The 15,197-nt window shown below is 60.8% G+C and overlaps 1 protein-coding gene across 8 annotated transcripts; it reads left to right on the forward strand.

The window, feature by feature from the left end:
- Positions 1–1,565: 1,565 nt before the first annotated feature.
- Positions 1,566–15,072, forward strand: Dgkq (diacylglycerol kinase theta). 8 transcript variants are annotated; one of them, XM_046423766.2, is made up of 23 exons: positions 1,566–1,903; positions 4,494–4,573; positions 6,265–6,364; positions 6,672–6,757; positions 6,830–6,955; positions 7,155–7,308; positions 7,385–7,459; positions 7,533–7,633; positions 7,755–7,993; positions 8,116–8,166; positions 8,290–8,348; positions 8,525–8,586; positions 8,890–9,040; positions 9,300–9,338; positions 9,852–9,967; positions 11,529–11,680; positions 11,849–11,997; positions 12,146–12,324; positions 12,518–12,618; positions 12,708–12,854; positions 12,958–13,069; positions 13,143–13,295; positions 13,563–15,072. In XM_046423766.2, exons 1-23 carry the CDS (start codon positions 1,642–1,644, stop codon positions 13,662–13,664), a joined length of 2,796 nt encoding a protein of 931 aa, XP_046279722.1. In that variant the 5' UTR covers positions 1,566–1,641; the 3' UTR covers positions 13,665–15,072. The 8 variants fall into 8 exon arrangements, with proteins under 8 accessions (XP_046279722.1, XP_046279723.1, XP_046279724.1 ...); XM_046423767.2 differs by having other exon boundaries at positions 1,567–1,903; positions 6,718–6,757; positions 6,830–6,926; positions 8,076–8,166; positions 8,290–8,344; XM_046423765.2 differs by having other exon boundaries at positions 1,568–1,903; positions 8,076–8,166; positions 8,290–8,344.
- The last annotated feature ends 125 nt before the right edge of the window (positions 15,073–15,197 follow it).

The following is a 15,197-nucleotide window of genomic DNA, read 5'->3' on the forward strand; positions in this document are numbered from 1 at the left end:
TCAGTGGAGGGCAGCACAGTGCTACTCCCTGGGTGCAGGACGGAGGAGTCCTCAGAAGTGGTGTGCCTTTCCCTGACTCCTCAGCAGGGCCTCTGCACTAGCTGTTCCTCCTGCCTAGATGCTCTTCCTTAGGCCTCCTGGGCACTAAGTCTTGGGTCCTTCATCCATATCCAGTGGATGGTTTACTCTTCAGTTTGTGGTCAGTCTGCCCCAGAGGCATCTCCAGGAGGGCCAGCTGATCCCTGGTATCCTGAGGCTTCCCCAGAGTTCTGCCCTCAGCTGAGGCTCAAGTGGACCAGTCCTGTAGTCATGGAGGACCACGTCTCCCCTCCCAGTTTCTTAAGGGCCTGCTCTTCTTTTTAGACTGGTCCCTGGAACCAAGAACAAGCTTCCTGTTTCCCATTCAGAAGTTCTAGCATATTCCCAGGCATTTCCTCTGCAGCAGCCCTGCCTGGAGACAGTATCCTCTCCTAATGTGCCCCTCCTTGTTTTCCTCTTCCCCTGGGCTCATCCCTTTGCTCTGGTGCAGCCTGCCCTAGTTCAGGGGTTCCCAGGTCTGGGTGCACCTCTCAGCCATTGGGTAGCAGGGATGGGCAAACCGGCTGCCCTGGTGACCTGGCTGGGGGCATCTAGATGTCCTGCAGGAGCCAGGTGGGTTCCCTAGGAGCCTCTTGGCTCAGATGCGCAGTGAGGCCGCCCCTACTCTAACCGACAGGAACAAGTTCCCCCTGCTGGCAAAGGAAGTAAGGTGACTAATATGGACTGCCCCCAGATGTCACCAGCACCACCCTGACAAGTCAAGTCGTGCATGCTGGGGTTGTCCCTCCATTGAGTGACCGGCTCCATGGATTCCAGAACTAGGACTGTGGTGGGACGGGTTTTTCCACGCGGGAAGGGTGGCTCCCTCCCATGGCCCCCACCTCCGTGGTGGGGATAGTGACCAAGAGTGCGTCAGGGAGGTCAGCACAAACCCAGCTTCCAGCCACACTGCAGCCCCGAGACAGCGGCACGCGGGGTCCTAGCCCTGGAGCCCCTCACCGCTCTCTTGCCCTCTGTTGGGTCCTTAGTGAACCCGGGCAGAAAGGCAGAGCCTGGGCCCCGGAACCCGCCCAGGAGCGCCAGGCAGTGACTGCCTCTCGCTGGGATCAGCGTCCTGCGTGGGAGGTGTCGATCCACACAGCCACAAGCATGGGAGCCGCAGGTGCAAAGGCTTCAAGTCCGGTGTCGCGACGCCGCAAGCGGGGAATTACAGCCCCGGCTCGGGCCTGCCAGACGATCCCTGGCGGTTAGGAAGAAACCAAGTGGACCACCTCGGTTCCCCTGCTCGCCCCGCCCACCGGGCTGGGACCAGCGCTCTGCAGGCCCCGCCCCGCCTGGACGTCCCGCCTCTCCAGGACAGGCCCCACCCCTCCTCCCCACTGGCCCCGCCCCGTGCGCTCAGCCCCGCCCCCCGCGTCCCGATCCCGCTTCGCCGTCTCCGCCCTCACCAGGCCCCGCCTCGGTCCGCGCATGGCCCCGCCCTGCGCCTGCTCAGTAGGCAGAGCAGTCGGAAGCCGGCGCGGGCGGAGTACGGCGTCAGTCTTCCAGCGCCGACTCGGCCTGTACCCGCCTGCGATCTGGGCTCGCGCTGCTCGGACCGGGATGGCAGCGGCGACCGAGCCCGGGGCACGCGCCTGGCTGGGCGGCGGCTCCGTGCGCCCCAGCAGCCCGGCCAGCAGCCCTGTGCTGGGTGCCCGAGGCCACGCGCGCCAGGGGCCGGGGTCGGGGTCGGAGCGGGCTGGCGGCAGAGCCCCTGGCCCCGCCGCTGCGGGTCACAGCTTCCGGAAGGTGACGCTCACCAAGCCCACCTTCTGCCACCTCTGCTCCGACTTTGTCTGGGGGCTCGCCGGCTTCCTGTGCGATGGTGAGCGCGCGCCGCCGGCCGGAGCCGCGTCCCGAGAGGCTGCCTGGGCGGGACGCGCCCTGACCTCTGCGCCGCGGGCCCGCACGGGCCTTGTCTTCCCGGAGCGCGGTGCCGGGCCTCCCTCAGCACACTGTCGCTCATCCCTACCCCTCCTGCGGCAGGATTCCTGGGCTCCCTTGTCGGAAGTCGGGGAGTGTCGCCACGGTGTGGCGCTGGGATTGAGTTGGGGGCAGTTGCAGGGCCCGGGATAGAGCCAGCTGGCCCTAAGACTGGCCAGACCTCTCTGGGGTTCCCAGTTCTGGGTGCATCTCTCAGCGACTGGGTAGCAGGGATGGTCAAACCGGCTGCCCTGGACCGCGGGTACTGGTCATTCTCTTCTTGAATGCATGCTGTTGCCCAGAGGGACTGAATGCTGGCTCTGCTCAGAGTCTGCTGCGTGGAGAGCCTGGCTGGGTCTCCTCCCAGTTGTGGCATGTCCCAACAGGGCTCCCACCCAGCTGCCAAGCCAGCGAGGCAGCCCTGTCTTTGCCTCAGGGGTGCATCTGGGCTGGGCCTCTTCTGGTCCTCTCTCATGCCGGCAGGCAGGCCCTGGGGCCCTCAGCCCAGCTATGTGGAACACATGGACCTTTGGCACTTCCTATGTCCTGGTCAGGGGCTGGAGGTGGGACTGGCTGAGGAACTTCTACCCTGCTCAGGGAGATAGGCCTTTGCTCTAGAGTGGGATCTCTCAGGCCAAAGACTCACCTAGGGGTGTCTTCTGCCAGTGAAAAGGGTGTGGCCAGCTGGCATAGGGGTGATCACTGTGGTTTCTCTGACAGATCAGAGACTGCACTGCTCTGCCTGCTCCCAGGAATGTTGGGGCTCCATTATGGTGGAGGGTGTGCATGTGCAGGCCAAGTGAGCTCCAAGTCAGGCTAGATTCCAGGACCCCATGCACAAGTGAGAGGTAGAAAAGGCAGGGCTGCAGGCAGGTAGAAGGTAGACCACAGGATTCCCTGCACAGGTGAAAGGCACAGAAACAGAGCTCCAGGTCTGAGACTGATCCCTGTGAAGGTGGCAGGTGATGAATGTGGAACTGTAGGTTTGAGGCTGGAGCAGTGAGAGGTGTGAAGGCAGAAGCCAAGTATAAGACTAGACTCCTGGTCCCCTTCACAAGTGGGCCCCTGCAGGTGGGTTCTAGGTTCAAGGGGCTCAGGAACCTTCAGCCTAGCCTTGGGCAAAGCAGCTCACTGAGGGGCTGGCCTGATGTGTGGGAGATGATGGAGAGGCCATTTCCGGGCAGTGTCTGTAAAGATAGGACTATGACCTGGGCAAACAGGGCTTGGAAAGGGTGTGGGGAGATGTGCTCCTCCCAGCAGCACCCAAGGCATGGAATGCGGGATCAGGCACCACCTCCCCTCCCAGTAAAGGAAGCTGGCCGTGTCTTTGTCCCAGAGTGAACAGGGAGCAGGGCCCCTGGGGAAGGCTGGAGGACTCCTTCTCCATCTCCTGCCCCCCACAGTCCCAGCTTACTTTCACACGTTGTCTCTGGAGCAGTCTACGGAGAAACTTCTGCCTGTTCCCTTCTAAGGCTGGGAGGTGAGGGTCCAAAGGTTGGGGGCAGCTTGCCCTCTGGGAGGTGCCTAAGAATGGGGCTGCCTTGAGGCCCCACGGGCAGGTTCACTCCAGGCAGTTTTGGAATTTGTGTTCTTTGCCCCTGTGGCCTTGTCCACCTTTCCTACCCTTGGGGCCCAGCTTGGACCCCTTGCCCCTCTGTCTTCTCTTGGCTCTGAATGTGCCACGACAGACTGCCCTCTGCCCCTTCTGACCATCATCTCTCTGCTGCTGAGCCTTTGCCCCTGTTGAGGCCCAGGGACACTTTGCCTCCCCAGGACCAGGGTGCCATGTCTGCTGGCCCCAGTGCTGTCCTGGCCTTCCCACCTAGCCAGTGTTTAAGTTCTCACTGTCTTTGGAGGCTTAGGGAAGTCTCCCTGCTGGCAACTCCTGCCTTTGGGAGCCCTCACCTGGCTAGGTGCCCCACCTGCCTGGTGTGGCTCTAGATATTAGGCACAGCCCATAGAATGTGGCAGGAGCAGTTAGGAGAGGATGCAGTTGTGGGAGCAGGAGGGAAGAGTGTCCCAGGCAAAGCTGCTCTTGGTAGGTGTGTAGAAGTTTTTGAAACCTCTGCCTGCTGTGGCCAGGACCATCCCTCTCACAGGGCCAGCTGCAGAGGTGCAGGGGGACCTGGGTCTGCTGTTTCCCAGGATGGCCACAGCACCAGTCCCTATCTGTGGATGAGGGTAGGGAACATGGGGATCTGTGTTAATGCCGTCACCTGGCTTCATATTATGGGGATAGCAGGAATGGCTTCTCCACTGCCCAGTCGTCAGGGCAGGCACCACAGCAGCTCACTGGAGGGACCTCTTCCATCAGCTGTGCCAAAATCCACTGTGATGGGTACTCAGGCCCTGTGGCAGAGTGCTAGTGCCCTGCTGTAGCCCTGCTGGGCAAGGCTAGGGGCCAGGCCCTGGGTCCTGGGGCCTCTCATCTCCTGGGTAGGAGGTGACTGCCCTGCAGGACCAGGCCACTGACACAGCTCTTGTTCCTACAGTCTGCAACTTCATGTCCCATGAGAAGTGCCTGAAGCATGTGAGGACGCCGTGCACGGGCATCGCGCCCAGCCTGGTGAGGGTGAGTGCCACCCTAGCAGTGCGTGTGGGCCCTTGTGGGGCCAGGGCCTGCCTGGCTGTCCTACTTGTCAGCTTGGTCACACCGTGATTAAGAAGCGAAGGGCAGGGCTGGGGATGTGGCTCAAGTGGTAGCGTGCTCGCCTGGCATGCGTGCGACCCGGGTTCGATCCTCAGCACCACATACAAACAAAGATGTTGTGTCCACCGAAAACTAAAAAATAAATATATATATTAAAAAAAAAAAAAAAAAAAAAAAAGAAGCGAAGGGCAGAATCCTGCTCAGCCATCTAAGGGAAGGAGCAATTGATGACACCAAGCACCTGGGTGGATCCCCAGGTGTCGTGCCTGGGGAGGCCAGTCCCACAGGGTACATGCTCTACCACCCTGCCCAGTAGCAGGTGAAATGGGATGCTGGGAGAGTTCAGGTTGTGGGTAGAGGAGTGGGCATGGGTACCAGGTACATCATGTGGGTCTCCTCGGGCTGGGTGCTCTGATTCAGTATCACTGTCACTGCCCTGCTGTGATACCTACCAGCTCTGTCTGATGTGGCCCTTGAGCCTACAAATGCTCAAGGTAACAGGCTTATATAAACAGAAGGCCCAAGCCTAGGAGCTGGAGGAGTTTTGGCCATCTAATTCCCTCTTCAGGGTTCTCGATGGGGTGTTCAGGCACCTGGCTGAGGTCTTTGCAGGGTGCAGGGACTTCTCTTTTGTGGGTGATGGCAGCCAAGTGTTTAGGGAGGACTGATGGCATCAGTGGTCACCTGTGCCCTGCATACAGCATCACACCTATTTACCTGCCTGCTAGCTGGCTGTGGGCAGTGGGACCACCGACCACCATGTTGGTGCAGTGGGCTGGAGCTCAGCGCAGCAGTGCTGTTGGTGTGGTGGGCTTGTGCCTATGGGTGAAGGGGGCCGGGATGCAGGTCACCTGCTGCCAGGTGGTGTCTGCCCTGGGATACTTGATGCTGTGTTTGGGGAATGACTTGAATACCATGTGTGAGCCCAAAAGGGCCTGTGGATACTGGCTTCAGGAGCTGGCTTGGGGTGTCACATTGGCTGGGGTGGCCCTTCATGTAGACATTTATGGCTATATTCTAAAGTTGGTCTTAATGTTTCCTCTTCACTTAAAAAAATCAAAAATTAAATTAAAAAATTTAAAAAAGTTAAAAATTTCAAATATATATGAGATAAAAATTTGGAGGATATAGATATTTTTAAAAAGCCAGGCATGGTTGCACACACCTGTAATTCCAGCAACTCAGGAGGCTGAAGCAGGAGGATTGCAAGTTCAAGGCCAGCCTGGGCAACTTAGTAAGGCCCTGTCTCAAAAAATAAAAAGGACTGGGGATGTAGCTCAATGGTAAAGTACCCCAGGGTTCAATCCCCAGTACCAAAAAACAAGATAAAGAAATATACACAGCCTCTGTGCCCATGGTTGCCATTCTGGCGTGCAAGCTTTCTGTTTACGATCCCTCCTGCTGTGCACATGGTAATTGAAGGACTGGAAAAAGAACGGATCCCTCTCCATCTCTATCATGGAAAGGCAAGGTTCACAGTGCTTGTGGCCGACTGCCTCCCAGAGGGTAGACCTGGAGGTGGTGGCTTCAGGAGCCTTTGGAGGGAGGAGACAGCAGCCAGGGAGGGGATGCAGGCCAGACTGGCAGAGGCTGAGGCTCACTCTGCCCTGCAGGTCCCTGTAGCCCACTGCTTCGGCCCCCGGGGGCTTTACAAGCGCAGGTTCTGTTCTGTGTGTCGCAAGGGCTTGGAGGCACCCGCACTTCGCTGTGAAGGTACCACTGGCCCCATGGCCTCCTAGGCTGAGCCCCTCACCCAGGGCCTGCTCTCTCTTGCCCAGGGTGGCCTGCCCTCTGGTGGCCTGCCCTCCCCAGGCCATGGTTTGTTAGGGAAGCGGGGGTAGGCGCAGGGCCGGCCGGGGAGCTTCCGAAGGAGGGGTGCACACCACGCCCCATGCAGGTAGGTAGGAAGGGGATTCCTTGGTGGCAGGGGTTGGGGTCGGACCCAGCCCCAAATGGGAGGCCTGCAAGGAGGGCGGGGGCAGGGGCACGGTGAGAGCCCCTAACCCTGCCCGCCCCCCAGTGTGTGAGCTGCACGTTCACCCCGACTGTGTGCCCTTCGCCTGCAGCGACTGCCGCCAGTGCCACCAGGATGGACACCAGGACCATGTGAGTGCAGGGGCCTGGGTGAGGGCAGGCCTGGGCAAGGGTGGGCCGTGCCACTGACTGCTCCCTCCACAGGACACGCATCACCACCACTGGCGGGAGGGGAACCTGCCCTCCGGCACGCGCTGCGAGGTCTGCAGGAAGACGTGTGGGTCCTCCGATGTGCCAGCAGGTGTGCGCTGCGAGTGGTGTGGTGTCCAGGTGGGCATGGGCTGGGGGCTGGGTGGGAGTGGAGCCCTGGGATAGCCCTGGTTGGGGTGGGCCCTGGGGATGGGCTGAGGTGTCCGTTTCCTGGATCTGGTCTACACTGTGCTGTCTTGGGGATGAGGGCCCCTGTCTTCTCTGGTCTGGGTGAGGCCGCCTCTTTCCCAGTGCGTCAGGCTCGCCCCATGTCCCCCAGGCCCATGCGGTGTGCTCCACGGCGCTTGCTCCAGAGTGTGCGTTTGGGCGCCTGCGCTCCATGGTCCTGCCCCCCTCGTGTGTGCGCCTGCTGTCCCGCAACTTCAGCAAGATGCACTGCTTCCGCATTGCTGAGGCTGTGGTGCCAGAGCCAGGTGAGGCTGTGGGTGGCCTGGGGGGCACCAGGGTCCAGGTTGGCAGAGCGTTGACAGATCCATGTCCAATATGCAGGTGACAGGGACGATGGAGCAGATGGAATTGCTACCGGGGTGCTGGGCAGAGAGGCCCTGGTGGCTCCAGAGTCAGGTAAATGCCCAATAGAGATCAGCTGGTCCCCACGCTCCCCCTATGGAGTCCTCACTGTTCCCTCTTGGCCCAGGCAAGCAGACCCTGAAGATCTTTGATGGCAATGATGCCATCAGGAGAAACCAGTTCCGCCTGGTGACTGTCCCGCGGCTGGCCAGGAGCCAGGAGGTGCTGGTAAGAGGGAGGCCAGGGTAGGGCCACACGTCTGTGAGGCCCCAGTAGCGGCCACACCCAGGTCCCCACACCGATTACCCCACCAGGCCTCCCCACATCATTTTCCCCCCACCCCCCGCAGGAGGTGGCGCTGCGGGCCTACTGTGTCATTGAGGATGCTCGGGACTTTGAGCTGCAGGCGCTGCCCCTGCCTTCACTGAGTGGTGACACCCAGGCCCTGGGGAAGACTGGGCTAAGTGGTCCTGTAGAGGAGGAGGGCAGCAGAGTCTCTGGGCCCCAGGAGTCCATGCCCGAGGCCTGGGTCATTCGTTCCTTGCCTCGGACGCAGGAGGTCCTGAAGATCTATCCAGCTTGGCTCAAGTGAGGCCCAAGGCACGGTGTCAGCTGGGGGAGGGAATGGGGTAGGAGCCCAGGGCCCAAGCTCCAAGCCTGTCCCCTGCAGGGTGGGTGTGGCCTACGTGTCCATCCGTGTGACCCCACAGAGCACAGCGCAGACCGTGGTGCTGGAGGTCCTCCCGCTGTTCGGGCGCCAGGTGTGTATGCTGGGCCTGCCTAGTTCTGACAGACCTGGGGATTCCCTACCCAGTGGGCCCTGTCGCTGTCCCCTAAGGTGTCCTGGGGAGGTGGCCAGGCCTGATGCCTTTCCTGCCTTGCAGGTTGAGGGTCCTGAGAGCTTCCAGCTGGTCGAGGTGCTCATGGGCAGCAAGCAAGGTGGGTGAGTAGCCCGGCAGTGCTCTCATGCCCTACACACATCCCAGGCCTCCCAAGCCTGTCCTCAGGATGTTGGGGCTGGTCTTGCCTATGTCCCCATATGCCTGGGTTCTCAGGGTGGCTCTTGGCTGATGTAGGGAGGAGCCCACCCGTAATGAGCTGTGCCCCTCAACCCCACAGTCCAGCGGACAGTGCTAGCAGATGAGGAGCCCCTGCTTGATCGGCTTCGGGACATCCGGCAGGTCAGTGGGTGTGGACACTGGCCCCAGTGTACTTGTGGCCCTTAGCCATGGCCTTTGCCCCACAGAGGGGTGTCTCCTTCCTAGCAGGCAACTGACTGCCCTGGCTGGCAGTGCCCTCCATGAAACATCGTCACCCAGCAAGAGGGCCTTGAGCCACAGACTGCCCCAGTTCCTTGAGGGGGGCAGGGCTCACCCAGAGGAAGGCAGCCCTGGTGCCCTTCTTACTTCTGTTGCCCCTGGTTGATGGGGAGTGGGCGCTGATGGCACTGCCCAGCATCCCTACAGCCCTTGCCCTCCCTACAGACATCTGTGCGGCAGGTGAGCCAGACACGGTTCTATGTCACCGAGAGCCGGACCGTAACCCCACACGTCTCTCTGTTCGTGGGTGGCCTGCCACCTGGCCTGTCCCCCCAGGAATACAGTCACCTGCTGCATGAGGCTATGGCCACCAAAGGTGTGACCCTGGGCTGGCCAGGGCTTCTGGCTGGGGTGGTTCTCCTGCCCTTCCCACCATTTGAACCCCGACTCCATTCCCACCCTAGGCACAGCCCACTCAGCTTCCTATCCTCTGTCATTCCTCAGGGATCTCTGCTTCCCCCTGTGAGGTCCCTGGACCTCCAGGGGGCAGGGCCCTGCTCTGGAGTGGGATACCTTTGGGAGGGGGAGTCGGGCAGCCTTGGCACCATCCACCCCTGACACAAGTCTGTCTGCAGCTGCCGTGGTGTCCGTGAGCCATGTCTACAACTCACAAGGTGAGCTGCACCCACGGACTCCGGAGGTGGGTGGAAAAGCTATCTTTCTCCCTCCTTCAGAGCTTGGAGCCATACCTGCCGGCTTCTGATGCTCCTGCGTCAGTGTGGCTCAGGCTCAGCTGTGCTCTCCACGCCCCTCCTGCCATGGTCCTGCCTCTTGCTGGGGAGGTTCCAAACATGCCCATGACCTGCCTACCCGGGGATGCTGGGTGTGGGTGTGAGGATTGTGGTGCAGGGAACGGGCCCACTGCCCACTGTTGGGTTCAGTTACTGAGCCTGGCCATCCTTGGAAGCACTCTGGGGTGGGGAGGCCCCTCACTGTAGATGCCAGCATCAGTGCGCTGACTCTACATGGCTGTGGCTAGAGCTGGGGCTGTTACCAGGGGACTGAAACCCTGCTCTGGGCACCATGGGAATGGGGCAGTGTGTGCACAGGGCAGGCCCCCGAGCTGCCCCATGGGCGGGTGGGGTGGGTGCGCAGGGCAGGCCCCTGAGCTCTGGCCACCTGTGCAGGTGCGGTGGTGCTGGACGTGGCCTGCTTTGCTGAGGCTGAGCGGTTGTTCATGCTGGGCAGGGACACGATGGTGCGTGGCCGGCCGCTGTCGCTGCTGGTGCTCCCAGACGTGCTGGTGAGTGGGCAGTTCTGGGCTGTGCGTGGTTCTCCAGGGTGGAACCTGCACATCTTCCATCCTCATGGCTGGACGCGCTCAACCACCATCTCCCTCGAGTGTGCTGGGGCTGGTAGTGCCACCTTGGTCAGGCCTCACCATAGCCAAAGGTGGACAAGGCTGCCCACTTAACACCAGAGGGACCGAGGTCTGAGGGTCCGTGCTTGCTGGTGGGTGAGACCCGCTCCTGGGGGCTGGGGTTGGCTGTCTGTTCTGGATTCCTGTCTCTGTGCTGTGGGGAGGCCACAGGACGCAGCTCCTGACTGTACAGCAGCCGCTTGCTGAGAGCCAGAGCCTGTTACTGTACCATCATCATTCTGGCCTGTCCTCTCCACCTGTCTTGGGGGGCCATAGGGGCCCTGCTCCACACCCAGGGCTTGACCAGCCAGTGTAAACCCGTCACTGGGGCGCCCCTCAAGACCTACCTGTACCTGGAAGAGGGTGGCAGGGTGACACAGGGCCAGAGCAGCACTCCCTGTGAGCACAGGGGTGAGCTGCAGGAGGGCTGGAGCCTGGACCTCCGTCCCATACCCTCATGGTGGCCTGTGGCTCTCAGCCCTGCCTGCCCCTGCATGTTCCTCAAGGCCCCCAGGCATCCATGGCGACTTTGCCCTGCCTGCCCCTGCTCGTCCCACGAGGCCCAGGTGTCCACAGCTATATTGTTCTTGAATCCTGGCCCTTGACCCCCGACATAAGCCCAGGAGAAAGAATTAGTCTAGGGGTCTGTGACTGAGTAGGAAATGCCCATAGATCCTTCCTGTCGTTTCCCTACCTGGTCCTATCCTGGCCAGGCCAGGTGACTGTCCCCACTTTCTGGGGATTCAGTCCCTGTAGGCCAGGGCTCAGGCACACCGCAGCCCCGTCCTGTTTGCTCCATGGGCAGAGCTGGGCCTGAGGCCGACACCGCTTTCTCTTTCCCGTCAGCTGCCTGCCTTGGGGTGAGTGGGTAAGTGGTGAGTGCAGGCGGCCTTGCCTGCCCCTCGGGCCACGAAGCCCCAAGTGTGTCCTTGCCCAGCCACGGTCTGGTCCGTGTGCCACTGCCCACCCTGTGTCTGTCTCGTCACCCCACCCTGTCACAGGGATGCTGCCTGGCCCACTGTCTAGACTCCTAGGCTGGTCTTGGGGTTGTGTGTGGGAAATGGGAGACAGGTTCTGTCTCACAGCTCAAGGGAGACGTGTAGCCACCCTGAAAACAGCATTTTTCCTGGAAGCTGCCAATCTCCAAAGGGTAGGTGGGTGGCCCTTTGAGGGCCAGGCCTGGTGTGCTGGCTAGCAGCACCAAGCAGGGCCCTATGGGCTGTGTAGCCTGGCAGGTGGGTGTGGCTGGCCTTTGTGCCTGGACCGCCAGGCAGCCAGCCGGCCTCCTTGCTGCCCACTGGCCACAGCCTGTGGTCCTGAGGTCAGCACCGGTGCTCATGTGGGGAAGCAGCCCTCCCTTCTTTGGGCTCGGGGCTCAGAGCAGACGCTGCATGGCAGCCCAAGGACCTTGGCCCTACCCTGACCCTGCCCTCCTGCTTCTCAGCACATGAAGCTGCCCCCAGATTGCTGCCCGCTCCTCGTGTTCGTGAACCCCAAAAGTGGGGGCCTCAAGGGCCGAGACCTGCTCTGCAGCTTCCGCAGGCTGCTGAACCCACACCAGGTCTTCGAGCTGACCAATGGGGGGCCTCTTCCTGGGTGAGTCAGGGTCTGCTGCAGGCGGGAGGGCCCCGCTGCTATCTGTGGCCACTGGGAACTCCAGTTGGAGCTCCAAGATGGAACCTTCAGGTCCTCTATGTGGCTGGAGACAGGCATGTGGAAGGAGCTGCTGCACTGTGGTGGGACACTTCCTGTTTCCTGCTGCAGGTTTCATCTGTTCTCCCAGGTACCCTGCTTCCGGGTGCTGGTGTGTGGTGGGGATGGCACCGTGGGCTGGGTGCTTGGCGCTCTGGAGGAGATACGACACCGTCTGGCCTGTCCAGAGCCATCCGTGGCCATCCTGCCCCTGGGCACAGGTGGGGCCAGCCATTGAGTGGAAGACTGGGGCCTCATGGCTCTCCCTGCCCCTGGTTTTGCTCCAGGCCTGTGCTGGGTTTTCTGTCCTGTGCTGGGGGCTCTGTTCTGTGATGGTATGTGAGAGTCATTGCCTTACCTCTGTCCTAGGGAATGACCTTGGCCGAGTGCTCCGCTGGGGGGCAGGCTACAGCGGGGAAGACCCGTTCTCTGTGCTTGTGTCTGTGGATGAGGCTGATGCTGTGCTTATGGACCGCTGGACCATCCTGCTGGACGCCCAGGAGGCCAGTAGTACCGAGAACAGTGTAGTGGACACAGAGCCCCCCAAGGTACCAGTGTGCCCCCTGCTTGGCTCTTGCAGGTGGCTCTTGAGGTGCACAGAAATGCTCCCTCCTCAGCCACGTGCAGGAGTACGGGCACCCCCGCTTGGAATATGAGGCTGCTCCTCTGAGCTGCTGGTGCGGTGGATTGCACTGGGGTGCTGGGGGCTGGCTGGTGACCTGCTGACACCCTTTTCCTCAGATAGTGCAGATGAGTAACTACTGTGGCATTGGCATTGATGCTGAGCTCAGCCTGGACTTCCACCAGGCGAGGGAGGAGGAGCCTGGCAAGTTCACCAGCAGGTACCACAAGGGCAGGGCCAGGAGCTGGGGCTTCTGTCGGCAAGGCCGTAGCCATCAGCCAGTGACCGCAGGTGTGTCTCCTCCGGCAGGTTCCACAATAAGGGTGTGTATGTGCGGGTTGGGCTACAGAAGATCAGCCACTCCCGCGGCCTCCACAGGGAGCTCAGGCTGCAGGTTGAACAGCAGGAGGTGGAGCTGCCCAGCATTGAGGGCCTCATCTTCATCAACATCCCCAGGTGTGGCAGGTGTGGGGCTGGGCTCCCAGGAGACTGCGTGGCCTGGGCTGAGCAGTGTCAGCTGGGCCTAATCTGTGCACGCCCCTCCCTCCTCTTGGGGCAGCTGGGGCTCAGGGGCTGACCTGTGGGGCTCAGACAGCGACCCGAGGTTCGAGAAGCCACGCATGGACGACGGGCTGCTGGAGGTGGTGGGTGTGACAGGCGTCATGCACATGGTGAGCACGGGAGCCCAGCGGGCGGCCCTCAGGGCACCCACGGGCCCACTAAGCCTGGCCTGTCTCTGCCCAGGGCCAGGTGCAGGGTGGGCTGCGCTCTGGGATCCGCATCGCCCAGGGTTCCTATTTCCGAGTCACGCTCCTCAAGGCTACTCCTGTGCAGGTGGATGGTGAGCCCTGGGTTCAGGCCCCGGGGCATATGATCATCTCAGCTGCTGGTCCCAAGGTATGGTGATGAGGGCTAAGCCCAGGTGGGCTGTGGCTGTGCAGCGGCCATTGCTGCTCAAGTGGGCTGGGCCTCCTATAGGCCAGGTGGTCATGGGATCCTGGTAAGGGTGGCCAGGCCTCAAAAGACATGAGTCCTGGGCCTCAAGAGAAGAGGCCTGGCTGAGGATGGGCAGTGGGCTGAAGATGGCCCCATCCAGGGCATTGGCCTCCTGGGCTCCCAGGACTGTGATCTATGTCATCCTGACCCTTCCCCCATCTCAAACAGGTGCACATGCTAAGGAAGGCCAAGCAGAGACCCAGAAAGGTTGGCACCACCAGGGACGCCAGAGCAGACACCTCATCTGCCCTTGAGGGTGACCCTAAGTAGAAGCTTAAGAAGGCTGGTTTCCTGTCTTCAGCTGCTCCGAGTTCACACACTGGCTGGCCAGCAGATGGACCCATCACCTGGACCCCAGCATCTTCCCAGGCCCAGATGTTTCCGGCTCTTGTCCTTGTCTGGTGTTACGTGGACACTGATGGGAGGCGGGTGGCCATCTCCCCCTTGGCCCAAGGGCAGCTGTGTAGCAGGTGGGCACTGTTCCCTCAGGGGCTGGGATCCCACACCGGTGTTAGTCATGGAAGTCCTGGGGAAGGGAGAACCGGGAGGTAGGGCCCAGGCTTCCGTCCTGGGGGTCGACACCCTCTCTTTGTAACCCTCCACCTGAGCACTATAACTGGACAGCACTGGACAAGGGCCACGTGTGCCACTCTGACCATTCCCCTGGAACTACTACTGGACCTCCTACTGGCCCTGTAGTAGCAAGTTCTGTCAGCTTTTCCTGCCCCTCCCGGTGGGAAGGTGGCCACCTCTGTTTGTCTTGGGGAAGGTGCCTTCCCTTTTTTCCAGCTTGCACTGTGGAATGTGGCTGCAGGGTCTGTGCAGTACTGACTGGGCCTGGCTACCCTTCTCTAGGGCTGGTGGCGAAGGCTAAGGCAAGGGGAACAGCATTCCCACACCTGTCAGTCCACCTTGAGCCCAGTTGGAGTGTGGGCTGGGCCCTGAGCATATTCCCTTGGGCCCCAGAGTCCACGGGCAGGGCTGGCGTGCACTGGTGGAAGTGTAGACCACCGCCAGGCCTCAGGCTCAACCACAGCACTTTACATGCCTGCTGCTTGCCAGCAAGTGTCCCATGTTCCCTTCCTGCCCTGGCTGTGTCCCCCAGGCAGTTCTGCTTCCGGGCCACCCTGGGGCACCATGCCAAGATAGCCCTTGCACCTCAGATCCCAAAGGAGTTTGACCAGAAACGAGAAACCTATGTGGGAAGACCCAAGAGGTCCCAACCCTAAAAAAGAGACCTCAGTCAGATCTTCTCCCTTTGTCTGCTGGCACTGGGTCTGCATGGCCATGGCCCTTGACCTCAGAAGTGGCTGTGGCCTGGCCTGCAGCCCTGGAGAGCCTTGGTGCCATTAAGCCCAGCCCCTTCTCCTGCTTCTGCCAAAATTGCACAAATGCGTCCTGGGGGCCACTTGTGGTCTCTTGTATAGACATTCCTTGTGTTCATGTCATATGTAATGTCCGAAACACGTCTTAGTGGTGTAACTAGTTTTTGCCTTGATTCTCATTTGCAAGAATTGTTTGTTTGTTGTGGTCAGTGTGGCTTGTCCTCCATTTATGTGAGACTGTCTGCCCACTGGGTGTGTGTCCCTGTGTGCTAGTCCTGTGTGTGACTGACTAACCACTCCTTGAATGTGACCTAATTTATATCAGGATGAATAGAATCTGGACTCCACTGTTCCATGGCCATCTCTTCTTCATTTGTGACAGGTGGGGAGGGGGTGGTGGACTGCAGTCTCACCAGGGCAGCTCTGCACTGATGGGAGGGTGGGCCAGGGCATGGCTACAGGGGGTACAGGCTGTGGG

This window comes from Marmota monax, unplaced genomic scaffold, assembly GCF_021218885.2.
Source record: "Marmota monax isolate L192 unplaced genomic scaffold, Marmota_monax_Labrador192_F-V1.1 WCK01_AAM20220418_F8-fsc00009, whole genome shotgun sequence".
Classification (NCBI taxonomy): domain Eukaryota; kingdom Metazoa; phylum Chordata; class Mammalia; order Rodentia; family Sciuridae; genus Marmota; species Marmota monax.

Coding starts and splice junctions, on each gene's coding strand:
- Dgkq (XM_046423765.2), top strand. CDS start 1,642: ATGGCAGCGGCGACCGAGCCCGGGGCACGCGCCTGGCTGGGCGGCGGC. Junction 4,574..6,264: donor TCGCGCCCAGCCTGGTGAGG/GTGAGTGCCACC, acceptor TCTGCCCTGCAG/GTCCCTGTAGCCCACTGCTT. Junction 8,345..8,524: donor GCTCATGGGCAGCAAGCAAG/GTGGGTGAGTAG, acceptor TCAACCCCACAG/TCCAGCGGACAGTGCTAGCA.